Source organism: Mobula birostris, chromosome 9 (genome assembly GCF_030028105.1).
Source record: "Mobula birostris isolate sMobBir1 chromosome 9, sMobBir1.hap1, whole genome shotgun sequence".
In the NCBI taxonomy this organism is placed as follows: domain Eukaryota; kingdom Metazoa; phylum Chordata; class Chondrichthyes; order Myliobatiformes; family Myliobatidae; genus Mobula; species Mobula birostris.
This window is the reverse complement of record NC_092378.1, coordinates 67,309,923-67,323,387: the sequence shown is the minus strand read 5'-3', so window position 1 is coordinate 67,323,387 and position 13,465 is coordinate 67,309,923. Positions and strand designations below refer to the sequence as shown.

The window sequence follows — 13,465 nt, the reverse complement described above, 5'->3', positions numbered from 1 at the left end:
ACAAAATAAATAAATAATACCGAGAACAGGAGTTGTGGAGTCCTTAAAAGAACTCCATTCTCCTGTCTTCTCCCCATAATTTTTGACATCCTTACTAATCAAGAATCCATCAACCTCGCTTTAGATATACCAAATGACTTGGCCTCAACAGCCATCTTTGGGAATAAATTCCAGCAATTCACCACCCTCAGGCTAAAGAAATTCCTCCTCATTTCTGTTCTAAAGGGATGTCCTTGTACCGGAGTCTATGCCTCTGGTCTTAAGACCCTCCCCCTACTGGTAACATCCTTTTCACATTCCACTCTATCCAGGCCATTCAATAGGTTTCAAAGCAAAAATACTGGATTAGCAATAAATAACTGGGCCATCCTCAGGGTGAAAAAGGCACTAGATATGTGCAAATCCTTTCTGAACACAACATATGCCATTTAAGTATGAGGTGTGTCATTTTAACACTACTGAACTCCAATATCATTTATGGCAAAAGTTGTTAGTGTTCACTTTAGAGTCATAGAAAAACAAAACAACACAAAACAAACCCTCCGTCCCATCTAGTCCAGCTGAACTGTTATTTTGCTTCACTAAATTGACCTATACCTGATCCATAGTTGTCCATATCCCTCCCATCCATGTACTTATCCAAACTTCTCTTAAATGTTGCAAGCAAACATGCAACCACCACTTCTGCCGGCAGCTCATTCCACATTCACATCAACCGAAGTGAAGAAGTTTCTCCTTGGGCGCTCCTTAAATATTTCACCCTTCATCCTTAACCCATGACCTCTAGCTCTAGTCCCACCCAACCTCAGTGGAAAAAGGCTGCTTGTATTTTTCCTATCCCTACCCCTCATAATTTCGTATCGTTCATTCATTCATTATGTGCCAAGTCGTATGGTCTTTCCATAACCATGATTGTTCTTGGCAAATTTTTCTACTGAAGTAGTTTGCCATTGTCTTCTTCTGGGCAGTGTTTTTACAAGATGGGTGACCCCAGCCATTATTAATTCTCTTCAGAGATTGTCTACCCGGCATCAATGGTCGCATAACCGGGACTTGTGATATGCACCAGCTGCTCATAAAACCATCCACAACTTGCTCCCATGGCTTCACGTCATCCTGATCATGGGGCTGAGCAGGTGTTACACCTTGCCCAAGGGTGACCTGCAGGCTGGCAGAGGGAAGACCTTCTACCTCCTTTGGTACAGACATATCTCCACCCTGCCACCCACATAAGTTTGTATGCCTCTATCAATTCTCTCTTATTCTCCTATGCTCCAGGGAATAAAGTCTTTACCTATTCAAAATTTCCCTATAACTCAGGTCCTCAAGTCCCAGCAACATCCTTGTAATCTTTCTCCATACTCTTTCAATCCTATTGACATCTTTCCTGTAGGTAGGTGACCAGAAATGCACACAATACTCTAAATTTGGCATCATCGACATCTTCAACATAACATCCTAACTCCTGTACTCAGTGCCCTGATTTATGAAGGCTGGTAACATTGACTGGGAAATGCACACGACCCAAGAAACTACAGTGAGCTATTTTAATGATGAACACTAAAGAATCATACCTTGATATTCTGTGAGTCCACATTAGCTCCAGCTTCTAGCAGCAAACTGATCACAGTGGTGTTACCTGCCAGCACAGCCCAGTGTAATGCCGTGTTCTTATGGTACTTGTCACCAAGATTCACCGATACATTAAACGTGAGCAGCAGCCTTGTCGGGTCCACGCTGAAATGCAGAAAGAACGATAGTATCACTGGTTCATACAGTCCCGTTTTCAGTTCAGAAAAATCAGTCTCTGAAATATGCATATTCATAATTTCTCAAGTAAGACTTTAGAGGCAGTTCTATTCAAGTGTTCACAAATTATGGAAGCCTTATAAACATACTGATAGGGTTATACACTTCAGAAAAGAAAATGCCAGAGCCCACTTTTGACACAGGATATTGTACAATGGCTGCTGGAAAGTGAAAGAAACTGGAAACTGCCACACAGCTGCAGAGAGTACATACAACCTCTTTCTAGACGGTGGCAGGAATTAAACCCTGATCACTGGTGCTGTAAAACATCATGCTAACTGCAACGCTACCGTGCCACCTCAACCACTCTGTAAGTGGTTGTTCTTCACATGCAAACATACTGTAGGTGCTAACAAACAATTTACAGAGAGCCAGACAGATCCAGACCTTATCCAATGTTCCCAATTGTATAGTTACAGAGAAAGTAGCAGCTGGATAGAGTGTAGAGATCGGCATAAAATTCAATTGTACAAACAAAGGCCATTTAGCTCATTATTTGTGTCGTGACTGAGTTTCTATTTCATTCATTGCCTCTTTTTTCTTTTATTCCAGAATTTTATTTGACAATTCTATTCTTGTTTATGATGTTGCTGGTATTTGTTATCCATTGTTAGTGCCCCTAAACCAAGGAGGCTGTCAAGAGTCAACACATTAGTGGATCTGAAGTCACACATACACTCAGTGGCCATTTTATTAGGTACACCTATACACCAGTTCATTGATGTAAATACATAATCAGCCAATTATGTGGCAGCAAAACTCAATGAATAAAAGCATGCAAACATAGTCAAGAGGTTCAATTATTGTTCAGACCAAACAAGAAATGTGATCTATGTGACTTTGATCATGCAATAATCGTTGGTGCCAGTATCTCAGAAACTACTGATCTCCTGGGATTTTCACGTACAAGTCTCTAGACTTTACAGAGAATTGCACAAAAACAAAAAAAAACTAATAGCTAGAGTGGTTCAAGCTGACAGGAAGGCGACGTTAACTCAAATAACCACACGTCACAACAGTGGCGTGCAGAAGAGAATCTCTGAATGCACAACACATTGAAACCTTGAAGTTGGTGGGCCACAGTAGCAGAAGGCCACTAAACAGGAGATACCTTGTAAAGTGGCCACCGAATATAGGTCACATGGGGGAAAAGATGATGGAATTCCTTTCCTGAAAGACACTGGTGACATGGATGGGTTTTTAAAAGAGAGAGCAATAGTCTCACAGTTAAACTGTTGTCCTTTAAAAGCCACCCACCACTCAATCTACTCCCACCATATATCCAAATGTGAAGTCGATGGAACCATGCTGAATATTCTTCAAGATGGCCACAACATTAAGCATTCTGCAGTGAAGAAGAAGCTACTTCGATAATAAATGGCAAGATACTTGAGAGATGAAACCATTCTAACCTGTGTGTTCTATAAGCAGCCCACATCAACGGTGTCATCCCATTCTGGTCCATCATGTCGACATCCTGAAACAAGTGGTCAGCAAAGGTTAAATCTAAACATTGGATCATTGTTGCTAATCTCTCAAATTTCAGTGTTCAGAATTTCCACTAACATCCTGAAGCCCTCAGTTTGAACCGTGTCTTAAGAAATTTGTGTTCCCCTCATGCTGATCATGAGCAGAGAAACATGGTAACAGTAGTAGACGTCTGAGTCCAAGATTCTGTTGCTCTTCTCTCTGGTTTAAATTTGTATGACACAAACAGAATGCGGTCTCATTACTCTTACTAAAGCAGAACACTAAATTTCAACAGCACAGGAATAACTTCGCAGTTATGTACCTAACCAACATACTTATTGATGTTATCTGTACTTTGTCCAAGTCTTCCTCTGCATTACTTACCTCTGCAAATCTTATATCTCTACTTCCTACTCCACAACACTTATCTAAGTTGTGAACAGTGTTGCCCATGGCATTGCTCCTTATTTGATGCTGCTCTCTTCACCCCCGATGCTGTATTGTAGCTACTTGATCTGCCTTCTGCTACCAACCTTACCGTCATGTTTCAATCTGTACCATACTTACATTATGCAATATTTTCTGTATTTCTCCCTCCCCTTCTACTCTTTGCTGTTTCTATATGGAATTCAGATAGGCTGGTCTATTGTTTAAGTGCTCTGGATTTAACTATTTCATTTCTCGATATCTATTGCCATCGCATGCTTCAAAGAAGTTTTTTTAAAAATTTACCCATTATTGTTGTTAAGCAAACTGATGCATAGTTCAATGGACATGCTCTCTTTTCAAATCAAGGAAGCACAACTACTACTTGACAGTGTGGGCACGTGGCCAAGTGGTTAAGGCATTGGACTAGCTACCTGAAGGTCGTGAGTTTGAGCCCCAGCCAAGGCAACGTGTTGTGTCCTTGAGCAAGGCACTTAATCACACATTGCTCTGCGACAACACCGGTGCCAAGCTGTATGGGTCCTAATGCCCTTCCCTTGGACAACATTGGTGTCGTGGAGAGGGGAGACTTGCAGCATCGGCAACTGCTAGTCTTCCATACAACCTTGCCCAGGCCTGCGCCCTGGAGAGTGAAGACTTTCCAGGTGCAGATCCATGGTCTCGCAAGACTAACAGATGCCTTTACTTACTTGACAGTCTTAGACAATTTTCCAATTGAGTTTTACGCTGCACAGCATCATGAAGCATTTGTGATTATTTTTACATCCAAAAAAGCAACTTACTTAAAATTTTCTGCTATAGTTAATTGTACCTCTGCTCTCTTTTCTAGCCTTCTTTTATATTGATGGTGCAATCCATTTAAGCCATTATTTTATCTTTGGTACTTTTAGTCAACTATTCATTCATTCATTCATTCATTCATTTATTTAGCAATACAATGTCAAGTATCTTCCGGCCCTTTGAGCCACGTCACCCCAGCAACCCCACAACCCCAATTAACCCGAACTTAATCACGGGACAATTTATAATAACCAGTTAACCTACCCAGTGTCCCCTTGGGACTCTTAAGAGAGGAAACCAGAGCACCCGGGGAAAACCCACACATTCCACGGGGAGCATGTACAGAGCCTCCTTACAGATGGTGCTGGAATTGAACTCCGAAACACCCCAAGCTGTAACAGCGTCACGCTACAGTGGCACCCAAATTACCGAATATTGAAAGGTCTAGATCAGAGGTTCCCAATCTGGGTTGCATGGACCCCTTGGTTAATGGGGCTCATGGCATAATAAAGGCTGGGAACCCCTAGCCTATATAGAGTGGACATGGAGAGGATGTTACCGACAGTGGGGGAGTCTTGGACGAGAGGGCAGTGCCTCAAAATGGAATGATGTTCCTTTAGAACAGAGATGAGGATGAGAACAGAGGGTGGTGAATCTGTGGAATTCATTGCAATGGATGGCTGGAGGCATGTCACTGGATATATTTAAAGTGGAGGTTGATAGGTTCTCGGCATCAAAGGTTAAAAGGTAGTGGTGGGAGAATGGGGTTAAGAAGGAAAATAAATCACTCATGAGTTATTGTGTAGACTTGATAAACCGAATGGCCTAATTCTGCTTCTGTGTGTTATGGCTTCAGGATTTTCAGAACTTATATGCCTTTAGATCTTGTTTAACCTTTTAGTTAAGGTCATGTTGTTGCACAGGAAACAGATAGGGCATTATAACTTTTTAAGAGAGATTATTGGCCATGTGGTATCACAAAGATGTTTGGTAGATGGCATTCAGTTACACAGAGGAGATTTACCTACAGCGTGCAGCGTATTGTTAAAGGGTTTGAGTGCCAACACAAGACCAAAATACTAAAATACAGTGAAGAAACCCTAGTTTTTGTTGTCGTTTTGTTGCTTGTGTTCTGTGTTATTCTGCTGAACATTGTGGGCATGCTGTTGTATACTAGCCTGGAAATGTGTGACACTTGCAGGCTGATTCTAGCACACCCTTGGGTGTGTTGGTTGCTAACACAAACAGTGCATTTCACTGTACGTTTTGATGTACCTATACACATGATAAATAATCTTGAATCTTGGTTCAAAATGTCTTAAATTAAATATAAATATATATAATTTTTACAGCCAATTAAGCACTTCTGAAATATACTCTAGATGCACTTGTTATATCAAGAACATTGAAACTAGTTTGTGCACAGCAAGCAATCATAGAAATTGAAAATGTGACTGATTCAAGAGTAATCACTGGCCAGGATATTGGGGATTACATCCCATGGGTATCTCACATCTACAAGAAGATGAAAGGGTCTCGAAATCTCATTACAAAGACAGGATACATTCAAGAATCATGTTAGTCAACTTAAGCTGCGAGGAAGTTGCCAAGATCTAGATGAGGAGAGGGGTCAATGCCATAATGTAAGGAGAGATGCTTCAATGATGGGGCAGTATGACCTTATTGCTTTGGACCATAAACAAGAGGCATGGATTTAACTCTCACTTATCATCCCTGATAATAACCCACTACCACACACTCATCATCAACAACTCCACAATTCAGGCTCCTGGGCATCATTATTTCACAAGACCTCGTGGGAGAACCATATCTCCTTCATTAACAAAAAGGCTCAGCAGAGGATGCAAGTACTTCTTGCGGAAGTTGGTAAAATTCCAGCTTCCCCAGAACATACTGGTGCAATTCTACACTGCCATTATAGAGGGCATCCTCACATCACCCATTACTGTCTGGTTTGGTGCAGCATCTTCTCACAATACAAGAAAAATACAGTAAACTGTCAGGTCAGTAGAAAAGCTCACTGGATAGTCTACCATCACTGCAGGACTTGTATGTCTCCAGGATAAAGAAGCGGGCAGGAAAAATTATTGCACACACAACCCACCCTTCAAACTGCTTTTTCTAAAAGCTCCCTTCTGGGAAGCACTACAGGGCTATTAAAACAGAAACTTCATGCCAACTGAAAGTTTCTTTTGGCAGGCAGTTAATCTGACTCACCATTCTAGTTAGCACTCACCCCACTCTGTCACTGCACTGTAAACGCTTTAAACTACTTTTTATAATGCTGTTTACATTTTCAGTATATACTGGTATTTATGCACATTTCATTCCATATCCATACTTTAACTACTAACTTTATTTTTCATCTAATTTTTTATTCTTTATTGAATATTGCTTTTTGTTGCAAGTCGCACCCTGACCAACTCAGCACAACAAATTCCTAATACAAGTCAATGTACGAGGTAAGTAAAGTTGATCTTTGATTTAATGCTCAGACTGCAGGGTAGGAAAGGATTGGATACAGTGTAGCAGAGATGTTGGAATTACCTGTGCATGATTTTTTTTTAAAAATTCCACTAGCATAACAAAAATATTTTACACTGTACCTCGTAGCAGTATATACAGTGGAAACGTTCACAGCTCAAGTAACGACCTTGACAGAATATAGAAAATGAAGCACAGTACAGCCCTTCAGCCTATGATACTGCGCCAACCTTTTAACCTACTCGAAGATCAAACACTTCCTTCCTATATAGCCTTCCAGTCTTCTATCGTCCATGTTACTAAGATGCCCCTAATGTATTTGCCTCTACCACCATCTCCGGCGGCATGTTCCACACACTCACCATTCTAAGTGTGAGAAACCCTACCTCTGAAATCCACCCCCACCCCCCCCACAGAACATCACAACACAGTACTGGCCCTTCAGCCCTCAATGATCTGAGGAACTTTTAATCTATTCGAAGACCAATCTAACCCTTCCCTCCTACATAGCCCTCCATCTTTCTAACACCTATATACTCAAGAGTTTCTTAAATGCCCCTATGTATCTCCCTCTACCAACACTACTGGCAGTGAAATCTACACGCTCAACCGTCTGTAAAAAAAAACAAATATCCCTGACATCCCCTATCCAATCACCTTAAAATTATGTCCCTTCATATTAGTCATTTCCACCCTGGGAGAAATTAGGTTAATTGGTCATTGTAAATTGTCTTGTGATTAGGCTAAGGTTAAATAAGTAGTTGGGTTGTTGGCTGGCATAGCTTGTTTGGCTGGAAAGGCCTGGTCTGCACTTCAACTGTAAATAAAGTAAAAAAATTAAATAAAAAGTCACTGCTGTCGATTCATTTTATGCCCCTTATCATTTTATACACCGCTATCAAAATGGTTTACTGTTAGATAGGAAAACTACTCCACTGAAAGTGAAGTACAACATAGCCTTCCAGTGGAGTCAGTGTACAATTTCTATTTCGAGTTGCTAATATTTAAATTCTCACTGATTTGTTTCTTGGAAAAGGAACTGCCAAAATTGCTTTGCTCCATTCTTCCTTTGATCCCATAAATTTGCACTGTGTGATCCTAGTGTTATGGCCGCAGCCAAAAGGGAGCCCAAAAACGCCATTAATTCAGTCTGCTCCACTAAAGCCTGGCCGGAATAATGCTATCAGACTTTTACTGGATCAGGCAACTGTTGAGGGGCAGAGTACCTATACAACAGTGAAACACTGACTTGAACCACACTAAGCTCATTGTAATAGAAATAATCCCAAACTCTTTGCACTACATTAATGTCATTATAGGTCTCGTTTAGCTTACAAATACCAAACAGATATAGAGCTCCAGAATAGATTTTTCAGCCATATCTTGTACCATACAAAAAAGCAGGAAGAACTCAGAGGGTTGAGCAGTATCAATGGCGGAAAATGGGCAGTTGATGCTTTGGGTTGAGACCCTTCAGCTAAATGGAAGTTAGAGGGGAACCTATCAGTGGTGGTGTTTCCGAAGAATTCCTGCCTTATTCCCTTTCTCACATGGTCCATTGTCCTCTCCTATCAGATTCCTCCTTCTTCAGCCCTTTACCATGGACTTTCTGTATTTAATCACTATCTGGAGTAGAAATATCAAAGTTGTATTCAAAGTTGTTCGTCCTTCGTAGTCGAAGATGACCATGGCTTCAAAGTCAAATGGGAGATTGGTGGCTGTGGGTCCGGAGATGACTGATGAGGCCAATCCAGGACCTCAAGGCTCACCCACATGTGGGACACAAGTGGGTGGGTGCTGTCGTGGCAGTGGATGCTGCTCGGGCCTTGCGCACAGCACGTTTTCGTTGCGCCTCGATGATGCGCCTGACTTCAGCTGCACGGGCTCCTGTGGTGATCTTGCTGCGCCAAGCTGGACGGTCGAGGGCAAGCGTCTCCCATGTGTTGATGTCGACACCCAGGCCTTTGAGGGACGCTTTGAGGCAGCCTTTGTAACGTTTCTTCTGCCCCCCCAACTGAGCGCTTGCCCTGACACAGTTCTCCGTACAACAGCTGCTTAGGTAATCGGCTGTCTGGCATTCTGACCACATGTCCAGCCCACCAGGCTTGGGCTTTCAGCCGGAGGGTGTAGACGCAGCAGAGCCCAGCTCATTCCAGGATTTCCGTGTCGGGGACTTTGTCCTGCCACCTGATGTGGAACAGTCTGCGGAGACAGCTCAGGTGAAAGTGGTTGAGCTGTTTGGCGTGTCTGCTGTAGAAAGTCCAGGTTTCGCTGGCGTAAAGGAGGGTGGTAAGGACCACTGCACAGTAGACCTTCAGCTTGGTGGTAAGGCTGAGTCCTCTCCGCTCCCAGACGTTCTCACGGAGTCTCCCAAAGGCGGCGGTGGCTTTAGCAATCCTGTTGTTGACCTCAGCGTCTATATTCACTGCGCGAGAGAGTATGCTGCCCAGGTAGGTGAAGTTGTCGACTGCCTGGAGGTTCTTGCCTTTCACCGTGATGCGCGGCTCCTAGTATGGCTTTCCTGGGGCAGTCTGGTACATAACTTCGGTCTTTTTGGTGCTGATAGTGAGTCCGAAGTTGTCGCAGGCTTGTGAGAAGCAGTCCATTTCATGCTGCATCTCCTGCTCTGTGCTGGCGTTGAGTGCACAGTCATCAGCAAACAAGAAGGCTCTGATGACAGTCTCTTGCACCTTCATAACTGCCTGCAGGCGCCTAAGGTTGAACAACCTGCCGTCAGTCTTGTACCTGACGTGGATTCCTTCTTCGTAGTTACGGAAGGCATCTGTCAGCATGGCAGAGAATACCATACTGAACAGAGTCGGGGCAAGAATGCAGCCTTGTTTGACGCCATTTGTCACTGGGAAGGCCTCCGACTCGTCGCCGTCATCCAAAACTTTCACCATCATACCGTCGTGGAACTGCTGGATGATTGTGATGAACTTGCTGGGGCAGCCAAACTTCTCCATGATCTTCCACAAGCCTTCTCTGCTGACCGTATCGAAAGCCTTGGTTAGGTCGACAAAGGTCACGAAGAGGTCGCTGTGTTGCTCCTGGCATTTTTCCTGGAGTTGGCGCGCAGCAAAAATCATGTCCGCGGTCCCACGTTCAGCACGGAAGCCGCACTGACTTTCTGGGAGCAGACCTTGCTCAAGATGTTGGAGAAGGCGGTTGAGCAGGACGCGGGCCAGAATCTTCCCCGCAATGGACAAGAGGGAGATGCTTCGATAGTTGTCGCAAGACTGGTGGTTGCCTTTCCTCTTGTAGATGTGGACTATGCTGGCATCTTTCAGCTGTTGCGGGACCTGTCCCTTTTTCCACATGGATTGGAAGAGTACAGTCAGCTTTTGCATCATGACAGGGCCTCCTGCTTTGTGTACCTCAGCAGGGATTGCATTGGGTCCTGGCGCTTTGCCACAGGAGAGTTGCTTCACTGCCTTCCTGACTTCATCTACTGTGGGGAGGGTGTCGAGGTCCTTGTTGATCTGTACCTGGAGCAGGCGGGCAATGGCCTCGTCGTTGATGTCGGCAGGGCGGTTAAGGACGTTGTTAAAGTGCTCAGCCCACCAATCCAGAATCTGCTTCTTCTCTGTCAGCAGCTGCGTCTCATCTGCGTTGAGGAGAGGTAAGGAGCCGGAGGACTGAGGTCCGTATACAGCCTTAAGCGCATCATAGAAGCGCTTTATGTCGTGGCTGCCTGCATAGCCCTGGGTTTCATCGGCCTTCTTGCTGAACCAGCTGTCCTGCATCTCGAGAAGTTTTTTCTGCACCTTTCTTCTTGCGTTGGTAAAGGCATCTTTCTTGGCTAGCGACGTGGGGTCGTTCTGATGCGCTCTGTAATGTTGATGTTTCTCCGTTTGTAGTGCCTGTATTTCTTCATCATTCTCATCGAACCAGTCTTGGTTTCTTCGGGTTGCTGGTCCGAGATGTTCGAGCGCGGTAGTGTAGACAGCATCTCTGAAGGCCGTCCACTGTTCCTCAATGCTGGTCCCGTCATCCTGTGGTGTGTCTGGCAGTCTGCCTTCAAGGTCATTGACGAGTTCTTCTGCAACCCTGCTGCTTTTCAGCTTAGAGACATTCAGCCTTTTTGCAGTCTTCTGCCGTTGGGGTCTTCTCATGAGCAGAATGCGAAGCCTGAACTTGGACACAATGAGGCGGTGATCGGTCCAGCAGTCGGCACCACACATGGCTCTCGTCACTCTGACATCCATCCTGTCCCTCTTCCTGGTGATGATGTAGTCAATCAGATGCCAGTGCTTCGAGCGTGGATGCATCCATGACGTCTTCTTACGGGTGGGTAGGCGGAACAGGGTGTTGGTGATGACAAGGTCGTGTGTGGCACATGTCTTGAGGAGCAGAAGGCTGTTGTTGTTACACTTGTCAGTGCCATGTCTTCCAATGATCCCTTCCCAGGTTTGGTAGTCTGTCCCTACTCTGGCATTGAAGTCCCCGAGAACGATAAGCTTCTCTGACTGTGGGATTGCTGAGATGATGGCGTCGAGTTCTTCATAGAACCTGTCTTTAATGTCATCTGTGTTGGTCATGGTGGGAGCGTAGGCACTAATCAGCGTAGCACTCTTCTTGTTTGCAAGTGGGAGCTGAAGTGTCATCAGGCGGTCGTTGATGCTCTCTGGGTGCTTGGTGAGTTTACAGGCGAGGTTAGAATTGATGGCAAATCCCACGCCTGCTTCTCGTCGTTCAGCACTGCTGCGACCGCTCCAGAAGAACGTGTATCCACCACTACGTTCTGTCAGCTGGCCCTTGTCTGCTAAGCACGTTTCGCTGAGAGCTGCTATGTTCACGTTGTAGCGAGCTAGCTCTTTTGCAACCAGTTCAGGTCTTCTCTCTGGTCTGTCTGCCTTGATGTTATCTCGCAGAGTTCTCACGTTCCATGTGCCAAGGTTGAGCACCATCACTTTCTTCTTCACTGTTGTAGGTCGACCGCTATGAGGGATCCCCACCAGCCGCGGTAAGCTGGCCAGGGTGAAGTGAAGCAGACTATGTTTGAGGCACCTTTTCCAGCCCCTTCCTCCATGGAGGTGAGCAGAGTGATCCTAAAGAGGGCTGCTCAGACACCCAGGGGGCTGCCGAACTCAACTGCTGCTTCGGTCCAGTAGAGAGCGACCATATGCCCTGGGCCGCCTGTGTGCAGGTCTGTGACTACAGCTTCCCGTGTATCCGTACCTGCTGCTTCGCCGCTCCCCCATCGCCACAGGACTTCAGGTTGCGCGTTGGGTTTGAAGTCAGGACTTGCGCTTGACTTGGATTAGAGTGAGGGAGAGCTGCGCAGGTCGTCAGCCTCACTCTCTCGTCCCGGCCTATCTGGACCCACGGCAAGACATAGTCGAGAGAGCTGGAGATAAGTCAGGATGCAGTGGATGGCCAGCAGTGTTCTGTGTGTCTCACTGTGCCCTCTTAGCGCTCCACGACGCATTGCTGAGAATCGCCTTTCTGCCCGTTGAACCAGTGATGGTTTCTTCCGCGCAGTCCGCCGAATCTGGGCTTCACATGCTAAGTAGACAAGCCCTGAGTGTTGTGGGTCTACGGCAGTTCTTGTGGCGTGCTCGCAAGCCTCCCTACCCATTGTTGAGCATCCTCATCCGCCTTTGCAGCCATTGGGAGATGTCTCCTCTTCCGCCTGCTCCGCCGTTGGGATGATCACCTTGGTTACTGGCCTATGGAAGTGGGTTCGCAGCTCGCCGCCGCGCTGGCCGTACCAGGCAGCGGTCGCGACGAGCGGCAGGCCAGATCCAGGCCTCGGGCCTCGCCCCCTCCGCCTCACACTGGCTGCAGGCCGCCGACGGTGTGGCGGCGGCGGGCAGCCCGGGGCTGGGCCCCGGCCTCACCAAGAGGCGGCATCAGGGTATTATATATGCATACACTGACAATAAAATGAACCTTTGAGCTTTTACCTCTTCCACCTATCACTGCCCAGCTTCTCACTTCATACCCTCCCTTCCCCATCCACCTCTCCTTCACCTAGTTTTACCGATTATCTGCCAGCTTGGAATCCTTCCATTCCCCCAACTTATTATTCTGACTGCTTACCCTTCCTTTCCAGTCCTGATGAAGGGTCTCTACCTGAAACACCCATCTATTTATTCCCCTCCAAAGATGCTGCCCGTGACCTGCTGAATTTCTCCACCTGTGTGACAGAGTGCAAGAGTGGGGGGGGGGGGGGGAGTGCAAGAGCGGGGGTGAGAGAGGAGAGAGAAACAACAGATACCCCCTCTGCTCTCTCCACCCCTCTTACTTTATAACTCTAAAAGTATACAATTGTTTCCTTTTTCCCCAGTTCTGATGAATAATCCTTGACCTGACACATAGAACATTTGCCACCCAATAGGTACTGCTTGACGTTTTCCTTGCTTTCAGCAGCTTACCTTTGTGCCAGATTTCCAAATTCTGCATTTTTTGTGCTCCAAGGCACTGCCTCAAGAAGGCAACATCTATCATC

At 45.6% G+C, this 13,465-nt stretch overlaps 1 protein-coding gene across 6 annotated transcripts in view; it reads right to left on the bottom strand.

The window, feature by feature from the left end:
• Positions 1-13,465, bottom strand: part of zdhhc17 (zinc finger DHHC-type palmitoyltransferase 17) — a 135,722-nt gene that overhangs the window by 37,130 nt on the left and 85,127 nt on the right. For all 6 annotated transcript variants that reach the window (XM_072268215.1, XM_072268216.1, XM_072268218.1 and 3 more), the window contains exons 6-7: positions 3,222-3,286; positions 1,575-1,737 (exon numbers count right to left, since the gene is read on the bottom strand). In XM_072268215.1, coding sequence (XP_072124316.1) covers positions 1,575-1,737; positions 3,222-3,286 — 228 coding nt within the window. The remainder of the gene's footprint in view (positions 1-1,574; positions 1,738-3,221; positions 3,287-13,465) is intronic.